A 22,837-nucleotide genomic window follows, 5' to 3' on the forward strand; every position below is an offset into this window, starting at 1 on the left:
GCTCACGCTGAACTACTGAAAGAAAAAAGGACTCATCATGAGTATGAAGATGGAAATGTTATTGGACTGTAACAGTAAATGACTCAGATTAACATAGATAGAGTTTCTTTCTTTCAGGATTCTTTTAGCAGTGACCTCACTCTCCTGCTATGATAGCTTACCTTTTGTCACTGAAGGAGTAGCTCTAAAAGCTTGAGCAATAAAAAGAGCAAACTCAAGTACTTAATGCATTACTTTATTTCATGTTTGAAATAACATGTTTTATCTTCAAATCCCGCTGCAAAAAGTTGATGGCCCATGAACTTTTTTTATTTAACACATATTAAGCTATTCCATTGTAGTGCTGGCTCAATATTTTGAGTTTTGTCTTGTTGCAAGATTAACCTCAGTCTCTTACAACCTCTCACAGGTTCTCCTTCAGGACTGACCTACATCTTGTCATTAACTCTGACCAACCACCTTTTCCCTATTACTGAGAACCTTCCCCACGGCATGATACTGCCAACACCACATCTTGCACTAAAAGTGTTAACTTTTTCAGGGTGATGTGCAATGTTAGTATCCGACAGACACAGCATTTCGCATGTGGGGGAAAAAAAGTTGAGTTTTAGTCAAAGCTAACATTCTTCCACATGCTTGCTGTATCACCTGCATTAACTAATGGGTGCCTGAACACATGACATCTTAGTACCTTCTTTTAATGGCTTTCTTCATACCATTATCTGTTGACAGATTATTTCACCTGAGCTGTGTAACTCTGCAGCTCACCCAGTGTTACAATGGACCTGTTGGATTACTGCTCTCCATGCCCATTCCTTCTGTTTTAGTGTGCTAATAGATTCTGTGTTTGTGCCCTGCTTTATCCAGTTTCAGACGATGACTTGAAGAAATGTGTTAACAGGTTGGGACATCGTTTTATAGCCTATCACTGCTTTAAATTTCTCTTCTACTTTCTCCCTGATCTTGTTGGCGTGTTCCTTGTTTTTCATGATGTTGATTGTTCACTAAAGCCTCAGACTTGACCTTTTACTGATTTATGAAGGCAATTGATTGCATAGAGTTAAAGCTATGGGAGTAAGAAATGGGGAATATTTGCTCCACTTTTCGAGATGTTATTTGTAAAGTAATATAAAATGATGCATAATTTTCCCTCCATTTCAAAATGATGCACCACGTTTTGTTGTTCTATCACATATTGCAAAACCTCACATTTGTGCTAAAACAAACATTAAAAACAGAACAACATTGTCAGATAATCCCTGTTTTGTGTGCATGACAGTTCAAGATGTCTGAAGAAGGCCTCTTGCTCGTAGCAGATGAGGAATCACAGCTGCTTGAAAGGTGCAGCCTGTTATGAGACATGTTTGAAAGAGACATGCCTGTGAGCTCAATTAGCTGTTGTTTTATATCAGCAACATTTAATAGAATATAAACAAACAGGAACACTGGGATAAAAAAATGGAGCATTAAAAACAAGGAAGCAAGTAAAACACCTGAGCTTAATGCAGTATGGTTTAAAGTTCTGAGCTTGAGATGGTTAGTAAATGCCACGTCATTGATGTTTCTCCATGCCTTGTCTCTCCTCTAAAGTTAGTGTCACGTGGCTTTGTGGTTCCTTTTGGTATTCCTTAGAACAATACAAGAAAAGCCTAATTATCCACCAGGTGTATATGTGACCTCAATAAAAATAGGCCACAATCAGATATTTGTACATGAAGTTTTTGCTCATTTAAAAAAAAAACCTTAAATCAGCATATTATTCATTTATTTAATTTCTGAACTTTCAATTTCTGTATTAAGTTTTCGCCTGCTTTAGATATCCCCAGAGTACAGTTTTCTTCTCTTTACTGCTGATATCTGGTATTTTTTTGTACTGCTGACATCTAATATTATACAGTTTTAGTTCAGTTGTTCCACTCAGAAATAAAGATTTTCTGTTTCCTGTGATTGTCTACCAAGACACTGCCATTCAGTGTCTTGTACTTTGATTTCCTCGGTGGCAAAGAACCTACATTACAAAAATATCACTCAGCCAACTGACCCAGGAAACACACACTGAATAAAGCAGTTTAGTGGATTTGGAGGACAATATGTCTCACCTCGACTTTGATTGATATCTGCTAAACATGAGATTTTAACACAGTTGTGAATTTTCATTGCTCCAATACAATATATAAATTACTATCAGGAACTTTGAACACCCAGCCTTATTTAACACAGCATTGTGCAACAAAATGCAAAGAGCATAGCAATTATTGATAAAAACAAACCAGACTGCAGCATAAGCTTTGGACAGATGGTGCTCTAGTTATCGGGCGCTTTCTGAGAGCGCTGTCATCTTTTTATGTGGCCTAAGGAGATATCCCACTTACAGTTTCAACTGGATGTAACACAAAATACTGACTTTCTATATTATTTTCTTATTATGCTCCCTCACTGGTCTAAATAATTTTAAGAATGTATTAAATGCATGTTTCCTGCTTTTGTACATACACTGATGTCCTCAAGCATCTAATGAGACGTCTTTGGAAAAATCTCAGTCCTCAGGCATTTCCTCTAGAGTTATCTGCATTCACATTCCATCTGAGGCGTCATTATCTGATATGTGGAGCTTTTTCTACGTTTACTTACATCCACACTCATGTTCATAGGTTATGCAAGCTCTTTGTTGTTAGTGTAAAATATGGCTTTCCCCCCTCATTTGTTTTATGTAAATCCTTGGAGTCAGACTCAGTTATGGAGCATTCTGGTTTTAACCTCCATTTCATTACTCTAATTTTGCTGTTAAAAGAAAGACTTCTGCATATGCAGCAAAAGCGACATCTCAAATTTGCTTTATTCTCCAAAGGCATACATTCAAAATACCAGCAGTCTATTTCCAAATGCTCAGACGGATTAAAGATTTATGCTGCATGTGCACATGAGGGCTCCATGTGTCTCTGTGTTTTACTTTTGGAGCTTGCAGGAATATTTCCTAGCAACTGTAGCTCTGAAATGCCCCACAGTCTCCTGGCTTGGGGTAAAGTCCAAGCAACAGTGGTCGCTGTAGCAACATGTCAAACAACACGGAATGAAAAAGAAAAGAAAACTGTAAAGAGAAATTAGCAGGTGATCTGGTCAGAGGAACAAGTGGAGATTTTCAGGAAATCTTTTATTTTCTTTGCAGGTAGGGACAAAGCAGCTCTCATAGTTGCATCTCTTATTACTTTGGAGAAATGCTTTTGAGCTTATTTACTCACAGCAAATAAAACCACCTACCTTTAATGCCAGTATGTTATCAAACTTTGTGATATTGTTCCATCATTCAACTTTGGTTTTATACATCTCCAGAAATTTGTGTTTCTCGGTCTTCATGATGCCTTTTGTTCTCTAAAGTTCTCTAACAAACCTCTAACACCGTGACAGAACAGCTGTATTTATACTCATGTTAAATTGCACACAGGTTGACTCTATGTATTTGTCGGGGATTTTCAGAAGGCAATTTGATTTATTGTATGTTATTTAGAGGAATCAGAGTAAAGGGTTTTGTGAATGAAATCACAAGATGTAACACCTCTTACCAACAGAATATTATCTGTGACCAGTAAGCTTTAGGTAATGGTAACAAGCAGCAGTGCATAACCTCTTCAATGTTTTGATGTGAGGCAGCTGGAAGAAGATGGTATGCTGCATTACAGGAATGTGTGTTTTGTGTTGTGCGTGCCCTAGCTTGAACCCAGTCCTGTATCCCTGATATTTACTTTAACAAGATTTACTTTTGCAAGCAAGGGCAAGACTACAACAGCAAGTATTGTTGTTTTGCCAGTGCCAGCAAGGCACTGGCAAAACAATCCTAATCTAAGGTCCAACAACCAAAAGATTAAGCAGATGATTTCAGGCTATCAGACAAAAGTCCACTTTTTTGTTAATTTGAATACAGGAGAAATAATCCTCCTCTATTTTCTTTGTAACATGATTTTAACCATTTCATGTCTCATAATCCCATCAGTATACCTACACAGACACAATACCGCCCTCTTGTGCAGAGAAGATGAGTCTGTCTTAGAAATGGTTTCAAAAGCAGAAATTATTAAAACTTTGTGTGGTAACTCATTTATGAATTTACACTTTATGTTTGGAGAAGAGGATTTTATTCTGTGATGGCTTCGCTGGTATGTACTAACCCAAACAACATTATACTTCATAATCTCTGCATTTTATTCTTTATTTCAAAAGCGTAATATTAAATAAATTGCTGTAAAAATAGCAAACTTTAATTCCTTTGTACCAGGGAGGAAAGAAAACCTGTTAAGATTTTTATTTTTTATTTTTAAAGCTGGTTCAGTTGTTGGACAATTCCTTCTATGAACTAAAAATAATTGACAGTTGTTTTTTTTTTTTAATTTTTTTATATTTCTATTTTTTTCAGCACATCAGTGTTTCTAGAAACTTCTAATTAATTATCAATAAATTTCTGTTTCCTTGGTGTACATTTGCGGTCAATTTCTGTCCGCCAAAGGCCTCTAGTGTCATGTTTTGAGACATTTGAAAAAGACCAAAGTTGCAGCAGGACAATAACAGATGCATGATGAAGGTGGAGATGTATTTACCAGTGTGCCACTGGCATTTTTTTTAAAAAACAAAAATTTCTTAACATGGGATTCTTCTTCTGCGCATGCTGATTTTTCAAAATTATTCAGTGTGGTATTATGCTCCTTTAATGGCAGTTTAGCTTACCAGGAGAGAAAGAAGTGAGAGAAATTTCCTTTGTATCTAACAATGTGCATTAGGCAGCAAGTGATAAAAATGTGTAATAACAAAGGCTTGCTATGACTTTTCTTTTACAACGTTGCCAGCACAGACGGCATTGCTGCACCCCAGTCTTTCTGTAAAAGTTTGTTTCCTAGGTAACACAGAAAAGCCAATGACCCTTTCATTATGTGGCCTCTTCTTACTAAGCTTGTTTTTTTTTCAGGGCAATATGGAAATGTTCCCACTTAAGATACAATGTCATTCTCCACACTACAGTTGCAGTAAGGCAGCAATAGTAAAATACATTGCTGAATGCACACAGTTTGAGTGGCTTGAGTCCTTGTACACTAAATAATCACAGTAGATTTTTATGAGATCCCTGTCATGGCCTCAGTCTTTTTGCTTTACCATGACTACTGTGTCTTGTTTCTATTTCTGTAGTTCATAACTTTCTGATTTTACTTCTTTACGTTATTACTTCCTGGACAAGTATACGTTATGTCAGATGTATTGATATTATGAAAACGGAGATCAAAGAGTTTGCTATCAAATCTACTGGACATAAATCAATCATACTTTATATGTGTGCAAAGAGTCCTGTGCATATTATGTGTATCCTCCCATATGCATGGTAACCCAATAACTCCCAACCTCAAAAAAATGTAATGCAAACTGTAATGGAAATCACAGCACATTTTAACCTGAGAATTACAACCTGATGCAGTATGAACTACTGACTCTTTGCTTTGGGTTTTCCTCAAACACATCTACTCTATTCGGCACCTTCCTCTCGGAGAGAAACTCAACGCGTTTCTCAACGCGAGGAACAAACAGCGCCATCTAGAGTCCCCATCATGACGGTCACAGAAATGAGCAGGTCTAGGAAAGTGGGAAGGAAAAGGCTAAATTGTTTTTTTTTTTTTTCTGTGGTAGCGACTTTATGTTTTTCTTGCCTTTTAAATATGAAAACAAAATGTAAAAATTTCTACTTACTTTTGAGAAAAGTAAAATTGATAAAATTTTACTTTTATCAATTTAAATTAAAACGAAATTCGAAAAACACCTGGCATCCTTTATAAAATCAGAAGACTCTGTTGTATCAAACTGACTGCACTAATTTAGCAAAAAAATGCGCAAAGCAGAAGCAAAAGCACGGTAGTGATTGTGACCTCCTTTAAACTCTAAAAGAGAAACAAAGTGATCTCAAATCTTCTGTAAACTGTTGCCTTACTCATATTTCAAGAACCTTTTCTTTTTTTTTCAGCCTTCTAAGAACAAAGTGACTTTGCTCACGCCTTTTTTTTCTTTTTTTTTTTAATATATAACAAGATTTTCTCTTCCCCAAATGAGCGAGTGAGCGAGTGAGTGAGGTGAGGAGTCAGTGCTGAGTGAGTGAAGGCAGATGAAGCGCAGTGGTTGTAGCAGCTCCTCCTCTCCTCTTCCTCCTCTGCAGCCGCAGCAGCATCAACAGCAGCAGAAACAGCAGGAGTTTTAACTGGATCAGACACGATGGTAGCAGCGCACACATCCTCTCATTCGTCGGAATCTGCCGAGTGGATTATTTGTCTGGATAAAAGGTAACTACATGCTCCGGTTTCTTGGTTTACTCAATATACGATTTTATCATAGAGATTTATTTGGCTTCTCCTCGTGTAGGAGCTTGGGGTTGTTTCCCAACAACCACGGCAGAGGCGGCCGTAGTTTAAATTTCCCAGCGGAACTTAATGGATCTGTATAAATAGTGCATCCTTGGACAGCTCCAAGGTTACCGTGTGCGAACGGAGCCTTTGACCTCCTGTTTGACAAACCTTACAGTGAAAGATCTGCTGTTGAGTGGGAACACTGGAGAGCATGGTTTATTTTTTAACCAACAGGACATCCCCACTATTAAGAATCAAGGAGAAAAGCGCTTACCTCACTTGAATTTGTTTAAATTGTTGCCGATCTTAAAAAAAAAAAAAAAAAAACATACACAACTGGACTCAGTTGTTCAAAATGAGTTTAATAAAACTAATGTTACAAGGTATCAATCGTACAGTCATATCCAAATTCCACACTAAATCCTCCTTCCATTGACTGCTATAATATCCACATCTCTTGAACAGAATTATGAGCGCATATATTTGCATATTAGAGCTAATCTCAGGTACAAATGATGCAACCAATCAAGGGGTCACCTAGCATCAAGTGTGCTGAAACAGAACACCTTAAATACCAGAACTGATGAATGTTAGAAATGTGGCTAAGTCAAACATTCAGAGATGCTCTTCTCACATAAACAAACAGACATAAAGGGCCTGGATGTTCCTAGAGATACAAGTGGAAGCACAGTTCTTAAGTTTAAAGTCGACTAATGGCTACAGCTTCGAAATGTTACAGAAAGAAGAAGCCATCACTCTGTTCTGTGTATCAATGAACCAAAAACAGGAACTATTCAAACTTCTGGATCGAAGTAAGAGAAAGACTTAAGCTATGTCGCAGGTGGGGGCCAACAGTGATTCAGTCAAGTATATCACATGTACAGCCGGTCATAACAGCTAAAGGTAGTTCCTCTTGTGCACTAAAAATGCTTAGTATGAAGGAGTTGAATACTTGCAACAGTTATTAAACATGTATTATATTTGGCATAGTTCTTATTATATCTGTTATTAGTCATGTTGCGCTATTTCAGTTCTTGTTGGATTAGTTTATTGCGAACAGCTGCTAGTTTCTACATTTTTCTCAAAATCCTACTCTGCAGCATCTCTTGAATTCCTCCCAGACACGTTCTAAGTTTTACTTCTGCACCCACAGAAACTGCAGATGTTCTGGCCACTTGGTACCTTGCCTGCTGTTTTAGCAGTCCCCAAAGACAGCCGAGCCCTAAATACTTCCTTCTGTTGGTTGAAAGCTTTCATTACCTCTAATTGCTGCCACAATAAACACCAAGGACCTTTATCCCATAGTTCTGGGAAGCTGAATCTGCAAACCTCTGACTATGGCCTATCAGGGTTTCACACCTCTAACATGAAAAAAACCTTTAAATAGGTTTGAGTTGAAAATCTCCCATAAAAGGTCCTCTGCCTGGTTTGTAACAAGTCTGTGCATCAGCCTGCCCTGCAGGTCCAACTCATGAACAGGCAGGAGAAAGTTAAGAGAGCTGCCCAATTCCTCGTCCAAGACATAACACTGGAGATCCAGTGATGCAAGAACAAAAGTTATCTTTACTCATTAGCTGCAAAGCAAAGTATGATGTCATCACATTCAATTCAGTTTCAAAGCTACAATCACTACAATTCTTTTATCAGGATAAAAAAAAACTGGGTTTTGTGAAGGCTTTTATAAAATAGTAACCATTACTTTGCACTTTTGGCTTATAAACACGTTTTATGTGAGAAGCAAAGAGGTTGAACATCACTCAGAGACAAGTAGGAGGCAGCGATACATCGAGAGGTAAAGGATGAAGAAAGCAAACAGCGAGTGGGTCCAAAGTTCATCAGCAATAAAACCCAGCAAACTGATGGGAGTAAGCCAGATGTATTCACACACGAGCATCCGCTGGTTGCTTGCAGAAGCCACATGCTCCCCTTAAATCAACTGATTCTTGTGTGACTCATCTTTTCCGACCAATTTAACCCTCTTATTGTCACCATTCTTGGTTGAATCAAGTTTGAATGTAGAACCTTTTCTGCACAGTTTCTACATGAAACCCAAGACAAACACAGTACTCCCAGTTATTAGGTCAAAATCTTGAAATTTAAATGAAATGGTCAAAAGGTGCATCTATGATATGAAGTCAAATCAGAGAAAATATTTATCAAGCTTGAGAATATTTCAAATGGATTTCAACTTAAAAAAAAAGGATTTGCTCCTACGCATGTCTCCAAGTCTTAAATTTCACCCTTAGAGAGTGCAATAAAGTAGATCCCTGATGCAGAGCATTTGACCCAACAGTGATTCGTCAGATAATACATGATGAACAAGTATTAGTTTCAGAGTAGAAGACACAGCAAAGTACAAAAACATGTTTTTAGAACAACAGCGAGCCATAAGCTTTTTTTTTTTTTAAATTTGGCTCATTACTGGTATTTGGTTTCACTTTTTGAAAGGACAGTGTCTTTTAGGTGCTGTAAGCTGCATTTCAACTGCCTACATATACATTAGGGGCTCTAGACTTCAAATGGAGGCAGTGTCACAGAAGGAGCTGAACAAATACCCCGGAGTCATGAAAAGGAAAAGAGTTAAGCACAACAAACAGAACAAACTCACCTTGTTCACTCTGCAGGTAAAACACATAACAGCACTGCTGTCTCATTTGTAAAAAAAAAAAAAAAGCTTATTTATAAGGATACAAAGTGCAATAAGAAGTATTTGCCCTTAGATATGTCTTTGTTTTCCTTATTTGTCTTGTCCGTCTGAATTTTTTGACATTAAAGAAATAGAATTTTGCTAAGTGATACAAGCTATTCAAACCAGCCTAACCCACGGTGAAAAAATAATCAACCATTATTTAAACTCTCATATACAATTCTGTTTCCATCAAAAATTTTATAAGTGCTTTGTTTATCTCATTGTATTTAACTAATATCTTATTCATTTTTATTGTGTCCACATCATATTTCTTGTTTTAATTTTTCTCTACATACCCTATAGTTTTCACAATGATTTATTACATGCTGTAGTGTTGGTTCCCCCTGAGCATGAGAAGGGTTAAGATCAGGGGTGTCAAACTCCAGTCCTCAAGGGCTGCTGTCCTGCAGTTTTTAGATGTGCCACAGGTACAAAACACTGGAATTAACTTATCTTCTTGTGTAGATCAGTTCTCCAGAGCCTTTCTAGTGAACTAATTATTCTGTTCGTGTGTGGTGCAGCAGAGGCACATCTAAAAGTTGTAGGGCAGCAGTGGCCTTTCAGGACTGGAATTTGACACCTGTAGTTTAGATACTGTGAGGGTGAACGCTGAAACAAAAGGCCTGGGCTGATGAGCTAGTGGGCTACAGGTGTGAGGAGAGACAGAGCGAGAGAGAGAGAGAGAGAGAGAGAGAGAGAGAGCGAGAGAGAGAGAGAGAATGGCACAGGGTGCAAGGGAGAGGGTGCACATCATATTTCCTAATTTCTTGTATTAGAAAATGAAACTAACACTAAAGAATAACTAGAAAATTAATCTAGCACTAGAGAATAACTAGATATAATTAAACTGGACTAACAAAGAAAAACTAGACATATAAAATCAACACTATAAATTAGAGTTACAAAGAAAGGCCTGAACCAAAGTAAAACAGAAACACAGGCTTTTAGACAGTATTTCTATGGAATGGAAAATTTTATTTTCAATTAAAATTTATGTGGAGGCTTTTGTCAATTTTGAAACTTCCATGGTCTAATTTATGCTAAACACTAGAATTATAAACAATTTAAACTACTACATGAATGCATTTGGTTTTTATAGACACTACCCTTTAAATCTCATCTTCTTATTTTGCCAGCAGAATTGTTCAAGTTATTTCATTTAAACTTTATCTTTCATCTCATGTTGTTTGAGCTTTTGGTAATGTTAATATTTGACTTTCTACTTTTATTTTCTATTTCAATGCTGTGTTTGTCCAGACCAGCAGAGCGCTCGGGTGAAGATGTCGACATAATCCTGGCTCGTCTGAAAAATGTGAAGGCTTTGGAGCGATTCCACCCCCGTTTGCTGCAGCAGATTTGTTTGTGTGGGTTCTACGAGTGCTTGGAAAAAGGGATAACACGTAGGTCAAAATTCAACAGATAAAAAGATAGGCAGCTCATTAAAAATTTCACTGATCATAAATCTTTAGCTTGGCAATATTTTCTTCACAGTGTTTCGACAGGGAGACATTGGTACAAGTTGGTATGCTGTCCTTTCTGGTTCCCTGGAAGTGAAAGTGTCTGAAACATCAAGCTATCAGGTACAACTTAAATTAACGTGTTTTATTTAAATCCAATGATTCATTTATTAGGGACAGACAACCGTTACTTTTGGTTTTACCCTTTTAGCTCGGCACACCTCCGCCCTCTTGTCATCCATTTTTCACAGTGGCTAAGAGAAATGGATCTCTGTCCTGTCATATTTACACCTCGGGAAAACAAGACTTTGGACTGCTAATTAGTATGTCTTAAAAAATACTCTAAAAACATTCTTCAGTTAAAGTTTTTTACATGAATTGTTGGGTAGAGCATTTATTTTATTTAAAATTATTCCATAATGTGGGATTTATTATCTTTCCTGAAATATTTTAGATTCCTGTATCATTCTCAGCAGTAAAAGAGTTTATTTTAAGGCTGATGGTAAACATCGGGGTTGTAAAGTATATTTCAAGTAAATTAATTTGACTTAATTCAGTTTTTACAATTCTCAGTTTAAAATTGCTTTAGTTTTTCTTTAACCCCTTAAATGTCAAGATGACACCTGTGTCCTCATGGAAACAATGACATACATATAAGTATTTTGACCATTTAGGATTTAACTAAAAAAACTATTTTTCATTGTAACTTTACAAGTAAGACACAAGCATTTGATTGATTAGAAATATTATTTTTAAAAGGAACTAGCATTCATGTAAGTATAAAGAATAAACAATCTACTATGATCTGAAAGAAGAAATGTTCAGCAATCCTATTTGAGTTATTAAAGATGAAAGAGTCATGAGAGGAAGAGGATGAAGTTCTTATGCATGAATTTTTATGCAATTCAAAATCGGCAGAGATTTCTCTCACCTCCGGTCTAATGAAATGTTAACTGGTTTTCTGGATCTCAATCAATAAAAAGTAGTTTAATAAAATTAAACATTTAAGTGAGCCATCAAAATAAAAAAAACAAGAACAAATGTTAGGGTTAGAACACTTTTTCCACACCATTTTCACACTATTAGAATCAGGACAGCCGTGCAAAAGACTGCAGGGTTAATATTCAACAAGCATCCAGCAATACGTGGGCAGCAACCCACCCACAATGCACACGGGCTGAAGAGTGGGTGTTGATTTTCTTTTGTTTTCGTGGGTGAACACTTTCATTTATTGCTCTCCTCATACTCTAATTTTTAGAGACATTAAAAAAATAGAGGAAAGTGAAAAGTGTGTGTGTTAATACAGGGAGAAGAAAAGAAAAACATTTGACTATAATCTGAAAGTCTCAGAAAGCTGACTTAAAAAAATTAAACATATTAGGGATAATTATACAGCTCTGGAAAAATTAAGAAATCACTTAAAATGGTCAGTTTCTCTGATTTTACATTTTATAGGTATATATTTGAGTAAAATGAATATTGTTCTTTTATTCTATGAAATACTGACAACATGTCTCTGAAATTCCAAGCAAAAATGTATTTGCAGAAAGTGAGAAATGGTCAAATAACAAAAAGATGCAGTGCTTTCAGACCTCAAATAATGCAAAGAAAACAAGTTTGTATTCTTTTAGAAACAACAATATTAATGTTTTAACTCAGGAAGAGTTCAGAAATAAATATTTGGTGGAATAACCATGAGGTTTTCAATGGGGTTCAGTGCAGTGGTCTCTTAATTTTTTTTCCAGTGATCTAGATTTTTATGAAAACATAAAAATGCAAAAATATGGCAAAATTGGTTCACATTAGGATCATTCTTCTTCATTCTTCTGTAGTATGAAGACAAGATCAAATTTTCCAAAATGAAAACTCCTCAGGAGGTTTAGAAATAGTGATGCATGATGCAGAACACCTTGTCTGCCTTTCTTGCAGGATGCTGTCACTATTTGCACGCTGGGGACCGGCACAGCGTTCGGAGAGTCGATCCTGGATAACACTCCCAGACATGCTACGATTGTCACTCGGGAATTCAGTGAGCTCCTACGCATTGAACAAAAGGAGTTCAGGTCTCTCTGGGAGGTGTGTTATGTGAGTTATAACGTATGTTAAGAAAATGTTCTGCCTACTACGGTGTACATCTCAGATAAAAACGTATGATTTGAAGGCGCTGCCAGATCTGTCACTTTAACACAGAGAAAGTTGTTATAGTGAAGGAGCTCACATCCAGTCAAATCTTTTTCAAAACACTTTATGTTCACTGTATGTCCACTAGATGGTAGTGTGGTACAGAGCCTGTTTCTCTCAGGCCTCTTTAGCAGCCAGTCCTTGTTTTAAATAGGTTTGTGCATAATTGTATTAGAGGACAGTTATAGGCAATTCTGTAGCTACTATTTGTGAATGGGTAAAGCCTTGGGTTGCCTTAACTGATAACAGTTAGTGAATGTTGTTGCGGACCACCTCGTCTCATACCTCCCACTTTATACCAGGCAGGCTTCCTGAGAGAGCCAGCCCCTTTCCTCTGGGACCATAGGGCATCAGTAAGTTAGATGATGGTCTTTGTGTGTTGGTGTTAGTGTGCCGGCCAACAGCAGTGAGGCTGACAGCTTTGCTCTGGCAGCACATAGACAAAAGATCCCACTGAAAGACTACCAGGATAAACATTTCAACTCTGCCCTGAGGCGGCATCTTCAGCAAGGTTAGGCTCAAATGAGATTTTACAGCTGCTCTTTCTGATGTTTACATTATCTTTTGCTGTTATTAGATGCTGCTGAACTTAGTCTTGTGATGAAATTATGTTTGGCTATATATGCTATCCAGCATTTTTGTAAGTTTTAACTCAGCACTGCAATGCTGCAAATTTCATCTTTTTGCCTCATTCACATTTTGAAACCTTTTTGTTGCAGCTTGTTTTTCTTTCTTGGGTGTTTGTTAGACTAATATGGTATATTCTGTTTAAAATGTTTGCACAGGATAAACTGAACTTGATTTTAAGATGTGTGCATGTAACTACGCATGAACATGATTTAAGACACCTGCCATAAAATTGCAGTTTAAGGCCCGAGATACAGACATCTTTAAAGCAGATTCAGAAGCAAAAAACTATTGTTAAATAAGCAAACAAGACAGCATGATGAGAACATTGATGACAGGCAGAAGAGTTTGAGGAATTAGAGATGAAATCTTGGAGTATATATTCTAGATAATGAGATTAGGTGATAGAGAAATAACCAAGAGTGAGTATCTACCCACTCTCTTCCGCTTTTCTGAGATTGAGTCTCAGGTGCAACAGGGAGGCACCCCTTTCTCCAATTCTCCTGTTCATTCTGGGGGATCCCAGAATACCAACTCTGTCTGACTGAAATCATTATAGGGAGGGCTTAACGAAATGCTTAAGACTTTTCATGCAGAGGAGCGGTGACTCCACATCGAGATCCCACTTTGGTCATGAAACCTGAATCAAAAAACATCCTCTATATCTTCTTTTTAAGAACCTAAACTCATGGTGTCGGGCCTGAAGCTGATGCTCCAAGGTGCAGCTACCTGTGATCCATTTCAAGCGTTGGAGCGGTTGATAAAACTATGACTTTTTCTGACTGCACTTCACCATGATCTGATGATTATTGATGATTTGCATTTTGAGCCTAGGCCTAGCCACCCTAAAGAAGAAGAAGAAGAAGCTAATTTCAGGATCTTGCTCTTTTGGTCATCATCCATATCATAAGGATCAATACTTATCAGAAAATTAAACTTTTCTCCTTCAGCTCCAGACCAATAGAGCAAACGGAGCGTTATGACTTGAGAGGAAGAAACAAACACATTTCAATTTTTCTGAATGAGGCAGAGACAAATCCCTGATCAATAGGAGAAAATTCACCTTTTTCCAGTTGAGGATAATTGCCTCAGATTTAGATGAGCTGAGTGTCTTCTCAGCCAAAAGAAAATATGAAACCCAGAGGTTCCCAAATTATACTGCTTGCTGTCCAGTTGATAAGCCCCACAAACAGGATTAAGGACAAAAGTCAACCTTTATGGAGTTAAACTCAAACAAGCTCAACTTTTGAGATGGCTGCAGACATAGCTCCTCTTTTAGATAATATCTAAAAGAGAAGTTATGTCTGCAGTTATCTCAAAAGTATTGTATATTATACAATAAATGGAGAGCCCTCAATGACAAAGCAACAAAAACTTTAAGATTGTCCAGAATAAACATTCAACAAAACACAAAACCTAAAAGCGTAAACATTAGAAACGTGAAACATGACCAAGCCAAAATGGAGTACTCTAAGTTTCTAATAAGAAACTTTAGTTCACATTTCATCTTTACTGTTATATACATTAATGCTAAAGTCTGTGTCAAGTTAATTGCGAGATTTTTTTTTTTTTCAAATATGGGAGAAGAACATAAATGTTTCAGAAGACATTTCATTTGTGTGATTAGGTTTTCAATGCACACGTTAAAAAACAATTCTGGAAATGAGGAAAGGATTTGCTGCTGTTTTGAGAGAAACTTGTCTTCCAGTTCTCACCTGATATCTTTGTGGCTCAACACTCTGAGACTTACTTTGTTACATTTTTAAGCTCATAAAATGCTGAAACATGTCAGCATGTGACATGTCTGGACAGTTGTGCATGACCTAAGCTTTCACTAAGAGCCTCTGTTGCTGTGGGTTGGATCCTGCATAAAAAGACATTGTCAGGATGGCTCCATATTAACCCAAAACAAAGTATATTTTGTTCAGCATCAACAGTTTAATCTACGTAAGTATGACATGTGAACCATAGACGAAACTAGGTTTCAAAACATTCAGACACCAAGCTAGCCTCTCTCTCCTTAATTCAGATGATGCAAAAATTACATTAAATTAAGAAGGTGAAAACATATTTTTTACCACCTTAGGTTACATTTATCTCTCTCCTATACCAAACCCTATCAGTTTAAAGCGATTTTCTTTTTGTCATTGCATTATATAAATTTTTATGTAAATTACATGAGCACAACTTTTTACTGTTTTGCCGATTTTGTTGATACCTAAATTATTAGATGTTTTCCCACAAAGTAATTTGCATATTAGTCCAGTCTTTTCTTGTTCATCCTTTCTGATTATATCTCAAGTCAAAATTCAGATACTTTGTCAACAGGTATTTATTTCCCTTGATATCAGCATGCTGCAGTTTAAACAGCTATCATTGTTTGAAATTATTATTATTATTTTTTTATCCTGGAAATAAGATGCCGTTGTACTGGGAGATGAGATTCTGCTGCTTCCCATAGGCTTGTTTTAAGCTGAACTGTGTTTAGTGGTGCAAGAGCAAAGTTAAGCTAGATGAGGTCAGTTCTCTTGCTGCTTAAAACCCTGAAAGCTTCGGTGTGGAGAGAAATACAGCCACATGGGAGCTGTTATGTGGAGAGTGGAAAGACTAATGTTTAAGAAGAAGACCCACAAAGTAACAGATTTACTCTAAACTGAGCTGAGTACAGTTTTCTAAAAAAAATTCTGAATTATATAGGAATCTACATGCATTTTTTGAAAAAGTGTAGACAACTTTGGAAATTTAGAAATAGGTGGATAAGTATTCACAATCATTACTTTTACGCTTAGAGTTGGGTAGTAGCTAATTACATTTACTTGAGTAACTTTTTGAAAAGAAAAATTACTTTTAGGAGTATTTTTTACTATACTATGCTTTTTACTTTTACCATGTATTATGATGCATCTTTGCTTTCACTTGAGGAACAGTTCTGGAGACTCTATCTACTGTGAGTGACTTTATTAACAGAAGAACAGGCTTGTTTTAAAAATTTTATAGACAGCTACACACCTGTAGTTTTTGTTAAAGTTTCATAAGTTTTATATTGACAATTGATTTGGAAAAACGTTTTCTTTTTACCTGATTTTGTTATTTTGTAGTCCTATTTTTTATATTATCCTTAAAACTACCAAAATGTCCACCTAACTTTATATTTTGGTTTGTCTGATGATATAATTTTTAAATATTAAATGATACTTGAATAGCATTTTTACAAAATACTTTTTTACTTTTACCTGAGTAATTTCTTAGATGACTACTTTTTACTTTGAATTGAGTTAAAACATGTTGAACATGTTGACCTAGTGCTACTCTTACTTGAGTACATTTTTGTGTGTGTACTCTACCCACCTCTGATTACACATAAGACTTAGTTCAGGTTGATTCTATGGATCAACCTGAAGATGCTTCTGCATCATCGCTGGAGTCCACCTGTGGTAAATTCAGCTGACTGAACATGACTTGGAGTGGAAAACACTTCTGGATTTAAGGCCTAGCTAACAGTTGACAGTTCCCATCCAACCTAAATGAGATTGAAAGGTTCTGCCGAGGAGGAATGGTGGAAAATGCCCAGAAAGAGGTATGCCAAACTTGTAGAGAAACATGCAAGATAACTGAAGGTTGTGATTGAAGCCAAAGGTGGCAAAACAAAGTATTGAACTGAAAAATGCATAGAAATCACAGAATTTATAAGACTGTCAATTAAAAGCTAGAAAGCAGTTGTTGCTATATTATTATGGTTCTGTGTTGCTTCTCAAATCTATTTCAGAAGAAATCTTTAACAAAACACAAATGTGGATTTACATCACTGATGTACATTTCTCCTCAACATTTCTCAGCAACAGCTGGTGGCTGACAGCAACACACACTACAATCACTTCCTGTGGATCTCTTTCTGTAATTTAGTTACTCATGTGTTTCGTGTTGCCGTCTCATGCAATAACTCAAGCTTTAATGCAGCTCTGTACAGGACAGAATCTGGATCTAGTCGCTCTGAACTGGCAGCCTTTGGCTTGTTTGCTTAACAGAGCAGACATTAGCCAAGCTCAGCAGCACACAGTTGGGAGACTGGCTGCGGCTTTAGATGACCTTATCATCAACTATACTCTTTGCTTTGTTATCTATTTCAGATGCTAATCATCTCTGAAATGTAACACTGGGATACATTTTGCCTTCATTTCCTGCCGCAGACTCTTCACCCCACGTCGGGTCTGGACATTAAACATTTGCTCTGAGCATCAGACCTGGCACCTCTGCATCCTTTGAGTGAAATAGAAGTATGCATGCTTACAGCTGAACTCTGAATGCGTTTTTACACTCGAAGCACATCTGCTAGCAACGAGGCTGAGGGTCGGAGGGTAGCATGTGACTATTGTTGGCTTGTAGAGTCAGGCTAGTGAGCAGCCAGAGGAGAAACCTGACGAAAAGGAAGTGGCAGGGATGTAAAATGCCCTCAGGAGTTTGAAGCCTGGTGAGGGGGAGGTTTTGGGGAAAACATTTTTATCTTCTGCACAGCACACAGCGGATCTGTGCAGTTTTTCTTTTTTCTCTGTTTACAGAGTTGCTGCATGATTGAAAAGCTTAGTCTGAAAAATCTGAAAGCCTAAGTTATTCTTTTTGGTTGTTGCCTTTAACGAGTCAGGATGAATACATCATTCTGTTGACAAGATTTCTTGATTTGACCATTTGAACTGTGCTGAATGTTGGATTAGAAGCAGAGGTGAGTAGAGTGACCAAAAATTGTACTCAAGTAAGAGTAGCACCATTCCAGCATGATTTCACTCAATTAAGAAGTAGCTGTCCAAGAAATTACTCAAGTTAAAAAAAATGGTGAAAGACCTACTTAAGCACTGACAAACTGATCAGAACTTTTGATTTAATATTTTAAAGTCACACTGACAAAATGACAACGGTGCATGAAAATTCTGTTTTGTAAAGGCTAAAAAGAAAGAAGAAACATACATATACTAAAGAACCACCCTTCAAAAATGTATACATATATATTTCAACACATGCAACATGAATATTTTTCAGATTTATTCTTTGTTTGAGGAACATCTCTCAGCATGAGCAGCTGCTATATGGTCCTGCTGCAAGACAAGGAGTTTCCCCACCTTGTGTGCAGAGATTAGCTCGTATTTGTGACGGACTGAGGGGAGGAGGAGAGATGGGGTGAACTCTGCTGTGAGCTCAGTGAGTGGAGTTGAATAATCCTGCAGTTACTGCTGCTCAGAAGAAGTCAGCAGCTGACCACTGCTCTCCATAGCTGTGTGGCTGAAAGTCTGCTCACACTGCTCTCAGAGAGCCTAGAAGGCACAGCTGGATGATGTTTGATATGCTAAAATTGAATAACCTTCTAAAAGCTGGGTGAACCTGCTTGGAGCTTTTGGTGACACCTGGATTAGGAGGGACTGGACATTACAACAGCAAGCTGCTCAGGGTGCTACTGGTTACATCTCCAGGTAATTTGTACTAAACCTTTGAAAAAATCTAATGCAATATTGCACATGGATGACTTGATATTATTAGAATTAGCACAATACTTATGAATCAATATTATCTTATAGCAACTTGTAGAAGATGTAGAAATTATCAGCTGAAATGTCAAAAACTGTTTTCCTGCTCCTTTAAGTTTTAAAATGCCACAATTATTTTACTCTATCAAAGATGCAGAATTAAATTCCTAGAATGGTATTTCATATATTCCTCCCACAGATCCTGAAGTGTGACTCTGCGGATTCAGAGTAAACACTGAGCACTTTAAGAGCAATTCTCACCATGCTGATTATGTAATTCGTTGCAAATTATTTAGGCGTGCATTAATGCCTAGTGATGCTCATGGTGCATCGAAGTACTCAAGTGGGAAATATTGTGGGGGCGCTTGAAAGCCACGGTAAAGCTAAACTTACCTCTTTACTTCTTAAAAGATGTACATTTTGTGCATGAGATATGCAGTCACATTTAAAAGTTTTCACACCCTGCAACTCTCTGGGTTTAGGCCAATTAGGATCAATGTTACTTATACCAAAAAATTCATGCAATATAAAAAAACAGAAGAAAATATCCTTTAAAAAAAATGTAGTAAATGTGACAAAATTTTTTACAATATTTAAAATTAGGACACCTCACATTTATTATGACTAAAAATAGCACAAATCACACACAGATCTATGACATCATGTAGATATAACAAAATTACTCAGCACTTTGAAGAAGATTTAACCTATTTGAGCTTCAAACATTTACTCCAGTGAGCTCTTGACTGTGAAAGTAAGAATAAGTTTTACATTGAAATAATGAAAATAAAATAGTCTGAGACCTTCAGGAAAAGTATATTGGTGAGACTTCTTAGGTAATTCTACTGAAAATAAGGAAATTGATGAAATTTACATTTCAGTAAGGTGACAACTCATTTACATTATACTCATACAAGTATTCATAGACTAATTTGTCTGTATGAAATTGTCCAAAGTCGCCCTCATTGAATCGGTTCTAAGAAAAACAATATTTTTTGACAGCAACTCTGATTTAAACATGCGCTAAGCTACCGCTCACTGAATGAAAATGTAACCTTGCAGAATTACCTAACAGACAGCATGATATTTTGTCCTTCTAATCCATTCTTTTCACAAGGAGGAGCACTAATTCTTCAGTGGATGGAGAGTGCAGAACCGCTGCCTGTCTCTCTCAGTAGGACATGTTTGTGCCTTAAAACTATTGATCGTCCATTTGTCAATACAGCTGATGGGCTGGAACATCTAAGAGATCATAAAGAGCGTTTACCATTACATTTTCCCCTTACTAAGGACTTTTCTGTCAGGTATAGGGCTATAACGTGACAATGCAAACTGAACCGCAGATGCAACAGAGGTTGTTTTATAGACTTGTAAAAATTTTAAGAACTGTTCACATGTGAGCGGGAAGCCAACATTTTGGGGGGAATGTGGGCAGATCCATGACTGAGGCTTTTAAAGCACAATGTTATCCTTGCATGTAGCAGAGAACTAATGCTTCTGCTTTTTCAGACTATCCCTTTATTTTAAATAATGATTTAAAGCTCAGAAATATGAGCGTCCGTATTGAAAACTGCTGAACGACAATGATTGTAGTACCCACCTGATTGGTTCCCAGATGACAAATGTCAGTAAAAGGTTAATAACCAATCCCACAAACTTTAAAGCAAGAACCCATGGAAGTTTAACACTGCTGCTTTTCTTACTTCTCATGGCACCAAGCTGTGCTGCTGGTCTACTGGAGGTAGGGATTCGGTGTTGGCTGTTGTTTTCTTTAGCGGTGTTTCATTTAAAACATTCATGTTTATTAAAATATAATTGTTCTTTTATGCTTGTCTGCTGTTGAAGTGAACAGACAGCTTTTGTTTATGTGATTTCTTGATTCTACGGGTCTTCTAGTAATTTGATCTGGGTGTGGCTGATATGATTGAACTGTGTTTTCCAAAAACATTGGGTAATGACGGCTAATTTCTGATTTAACACTCAAAGCAGTTACAGGCTGGCTTGAATACCATGTTTTTCTTAATACATGGTGTCATGAAAACTGATTTTTGAATTTACCCAGCACAGGTTATCTTTGTTTGAGATTAAATTAGTTTAACGATATGAAACATTTAAATGTAATAACAGTAAGAACAGAAAACAATTTGCATGGACACTAGCACTTCTTTACCGAACTGTAACTAATTGCAATTGAATTGTTGTGTTCAACAAAATTTGGAGACTGTCTTTAAGTGTTTTTCTTAACACCTGACAGAGGATTTAATCCTTCTTTAAATCAACTCTGCACCCTGGAGCCTGTCTCTCTGGGAGAGCAGCTTTGAGGGCTCAAAGAGGCTTGGTTCATTTGTTCATATGCTCCTGAGTTTAAGTGCTTCTAGTTAATCCTAATCCTTTAATTGTCAACAAAGATTGATATGACGGCTGAATTGACTCTGAAGGCTTCAGTGAATCTGCATTGATTAGATTTCAGTAATTAAATCTATTGTTTGCATCTGTTCAAAACCACTCTGAGGCACATATTTCATAAACCTTACTTGACAATGACATAACTCTTTTTTCTTTTTTTTTTTTTAAGAACGAGTAGTTTAAAGAAACAGTTACCAGCTTATTTGGTTTTGGTTCCCTTATGGCTTTCTAAAGCAATTTACTGACTTCAGACAGCAGAATTGAATTATAAGCATGACCTCTCAGGACATTTCCATCAGGGGGACCAAAGAAATTCTATGTTTATATTTTCCTTCAGTCTCTACTGACCATCAGATAGAAAGGTAAAGATTATTAGCTTGCTGCTAAGAGGCTCTCAATCTGTTTTTGATTGACCTGCAGTGTAGTTTCTGCAGCACATAACCACTTTGTGCCATTTAACCCAATCATCAAGACTCTGTTAGAAATACTACTTTGCAAATTTGGTTGAAGTGATAAACCAACTTGGAAAAACATTAGTTTTTTTTTTTGTTTTGTTTGTTTTTTTTGGCTGGATTCAGATACAGATTCATGTACCTGAATGTCCAACATTACCTGACAACCATAATCTGGTCTTGTGAGACTGTGTTGCATAGGCTGAATTTAAATCCTTCACTGTTTTGTATTGGAATTAGGCATGACCATTTAAAATGATCTTTATTGAAAAATATATAGAGGCCTGTTTGAATTCATGTGAATTGTTTATAATATATATCCAGTCACAGTGTTGATAAATATTGAAATATCTTTGAATTTATTAATAACAATCTAGTCTATATAAAGCATGATTTGCTTTTGGCTCTTTGGCTGCATATGAATTGACCTTCTGTTGCATCAGCATTGTAAACAAAAACATGACATTTGCATGAATGCAGTGGTGCAGAACGATTATTCATTGCGTTCATTATGTAATATCTATGTTGCCACTGGGCACAGCAGGGTTGTGAGACAGATAGTTGCTTAATAATCTCACTATATCTGATCTGGAATAAAACTGGTAATTACTCCCACAAATACAACTAAGGTTTAAAATTTCACTTTAAACAGTGAATAATATTTTTATAATACTGTCCTTTCTGTAGACATTGAGTCCTACTTGTATGTTAACACCAACTGGGATAAAGTTGCAAAAACACATGCAAGGACAGAGAGAATGATTTCCTTTTTGTTTTGCATGTTGGGCTGCTTGATGGAGGACGGTATCCTTTACCACAGAGTACACTAATGAGAAATTGAGAGGCAGGATATTTTCCTTGGGCAACAGGAAAAAAATACCCCCAACAAAAGAGATTGCAGCTGAGTGCTCTGTATTTGGAAACAAGACAAGTTGGTTACACCCCAGATCAATAGATTACCTTTCTGGTTTTATTTCATATTATTTCTGGCTCTGCAGACAAAAGATACTTACACTTATGGGGCACTTTATTTGGTCAGACAGTTTTCCACCTTTAAAACTCCCCTAATTTTTCATGGTATAGATTCAAGTTTCCCTGACAGGTTTTGCTTCATATTGACATAATAGCGTCACACGGATCC

The 22,837-nt window shown here is 36.8% G+C and overlaps 1 protein-coding gene across 6 annotated transcripts in view; it reads left to right on the forward strand.

The window, feature by feature from the left end:
- The first annotated feature begins 3,083 nt into the window (after positions 1-3,083).
- Positions 3,084-22,837, forward strand: part of rapgef4 (Rap guanine nucleotide exchange factor 4) — a 36,755-nt gene continuing 17,001 nt past the window's right edge. Inside the window, exons 1-5 of one of the 6 annotated variants that reach the window (XM_023337635.1) lie at positions 3,084-3,166; positions 6,185-6,308; positions 10,318-10,460; positions 10,552-10,640; positions 12,447-12,602. In XM_023337635.1, coding sequence (XP_023193403.1) covers positions 6,241-6,308; positions 10,318-10,460; positions 10,552-10,640; positions 12,447-12,602 — 456 coding nt within the window. In that variant the 5' untranslated portion in view covers positions 3,084-3,166; positions 6,185-6,240. Of the gene's footprint in view, positions 3,167-5,758; positions 6,309-10,317; positions 10,461-10,551; positions 10,641-12,446; positions 12,603-13,099; positions 13,210-18,587; positions 18,785-22,837 lie in introns of those variants that run through there. The other 5 variants (XM_023337637.1, XM_023337634.1, XM_023337636.1 and 2 more) reach the window with 5 other exon arrangements.

The sequence above is a fragment of the Xiphophorus maculatus genome, chromosome 7 (assembly GCF_002775205.1).
Source record: "Xiphophorus maculatus strain JP 163 A chromosome 7, X_maculatus-5.0-male, whole genome shotgun sequence".
Taxonomy (NCBI): Eukaryota; Metazoa; Chordata; class Actinopteri; order Cyprinodontiformes; family Poeciliidae; genus Xiphophorus; species Xiphophorus maculatus.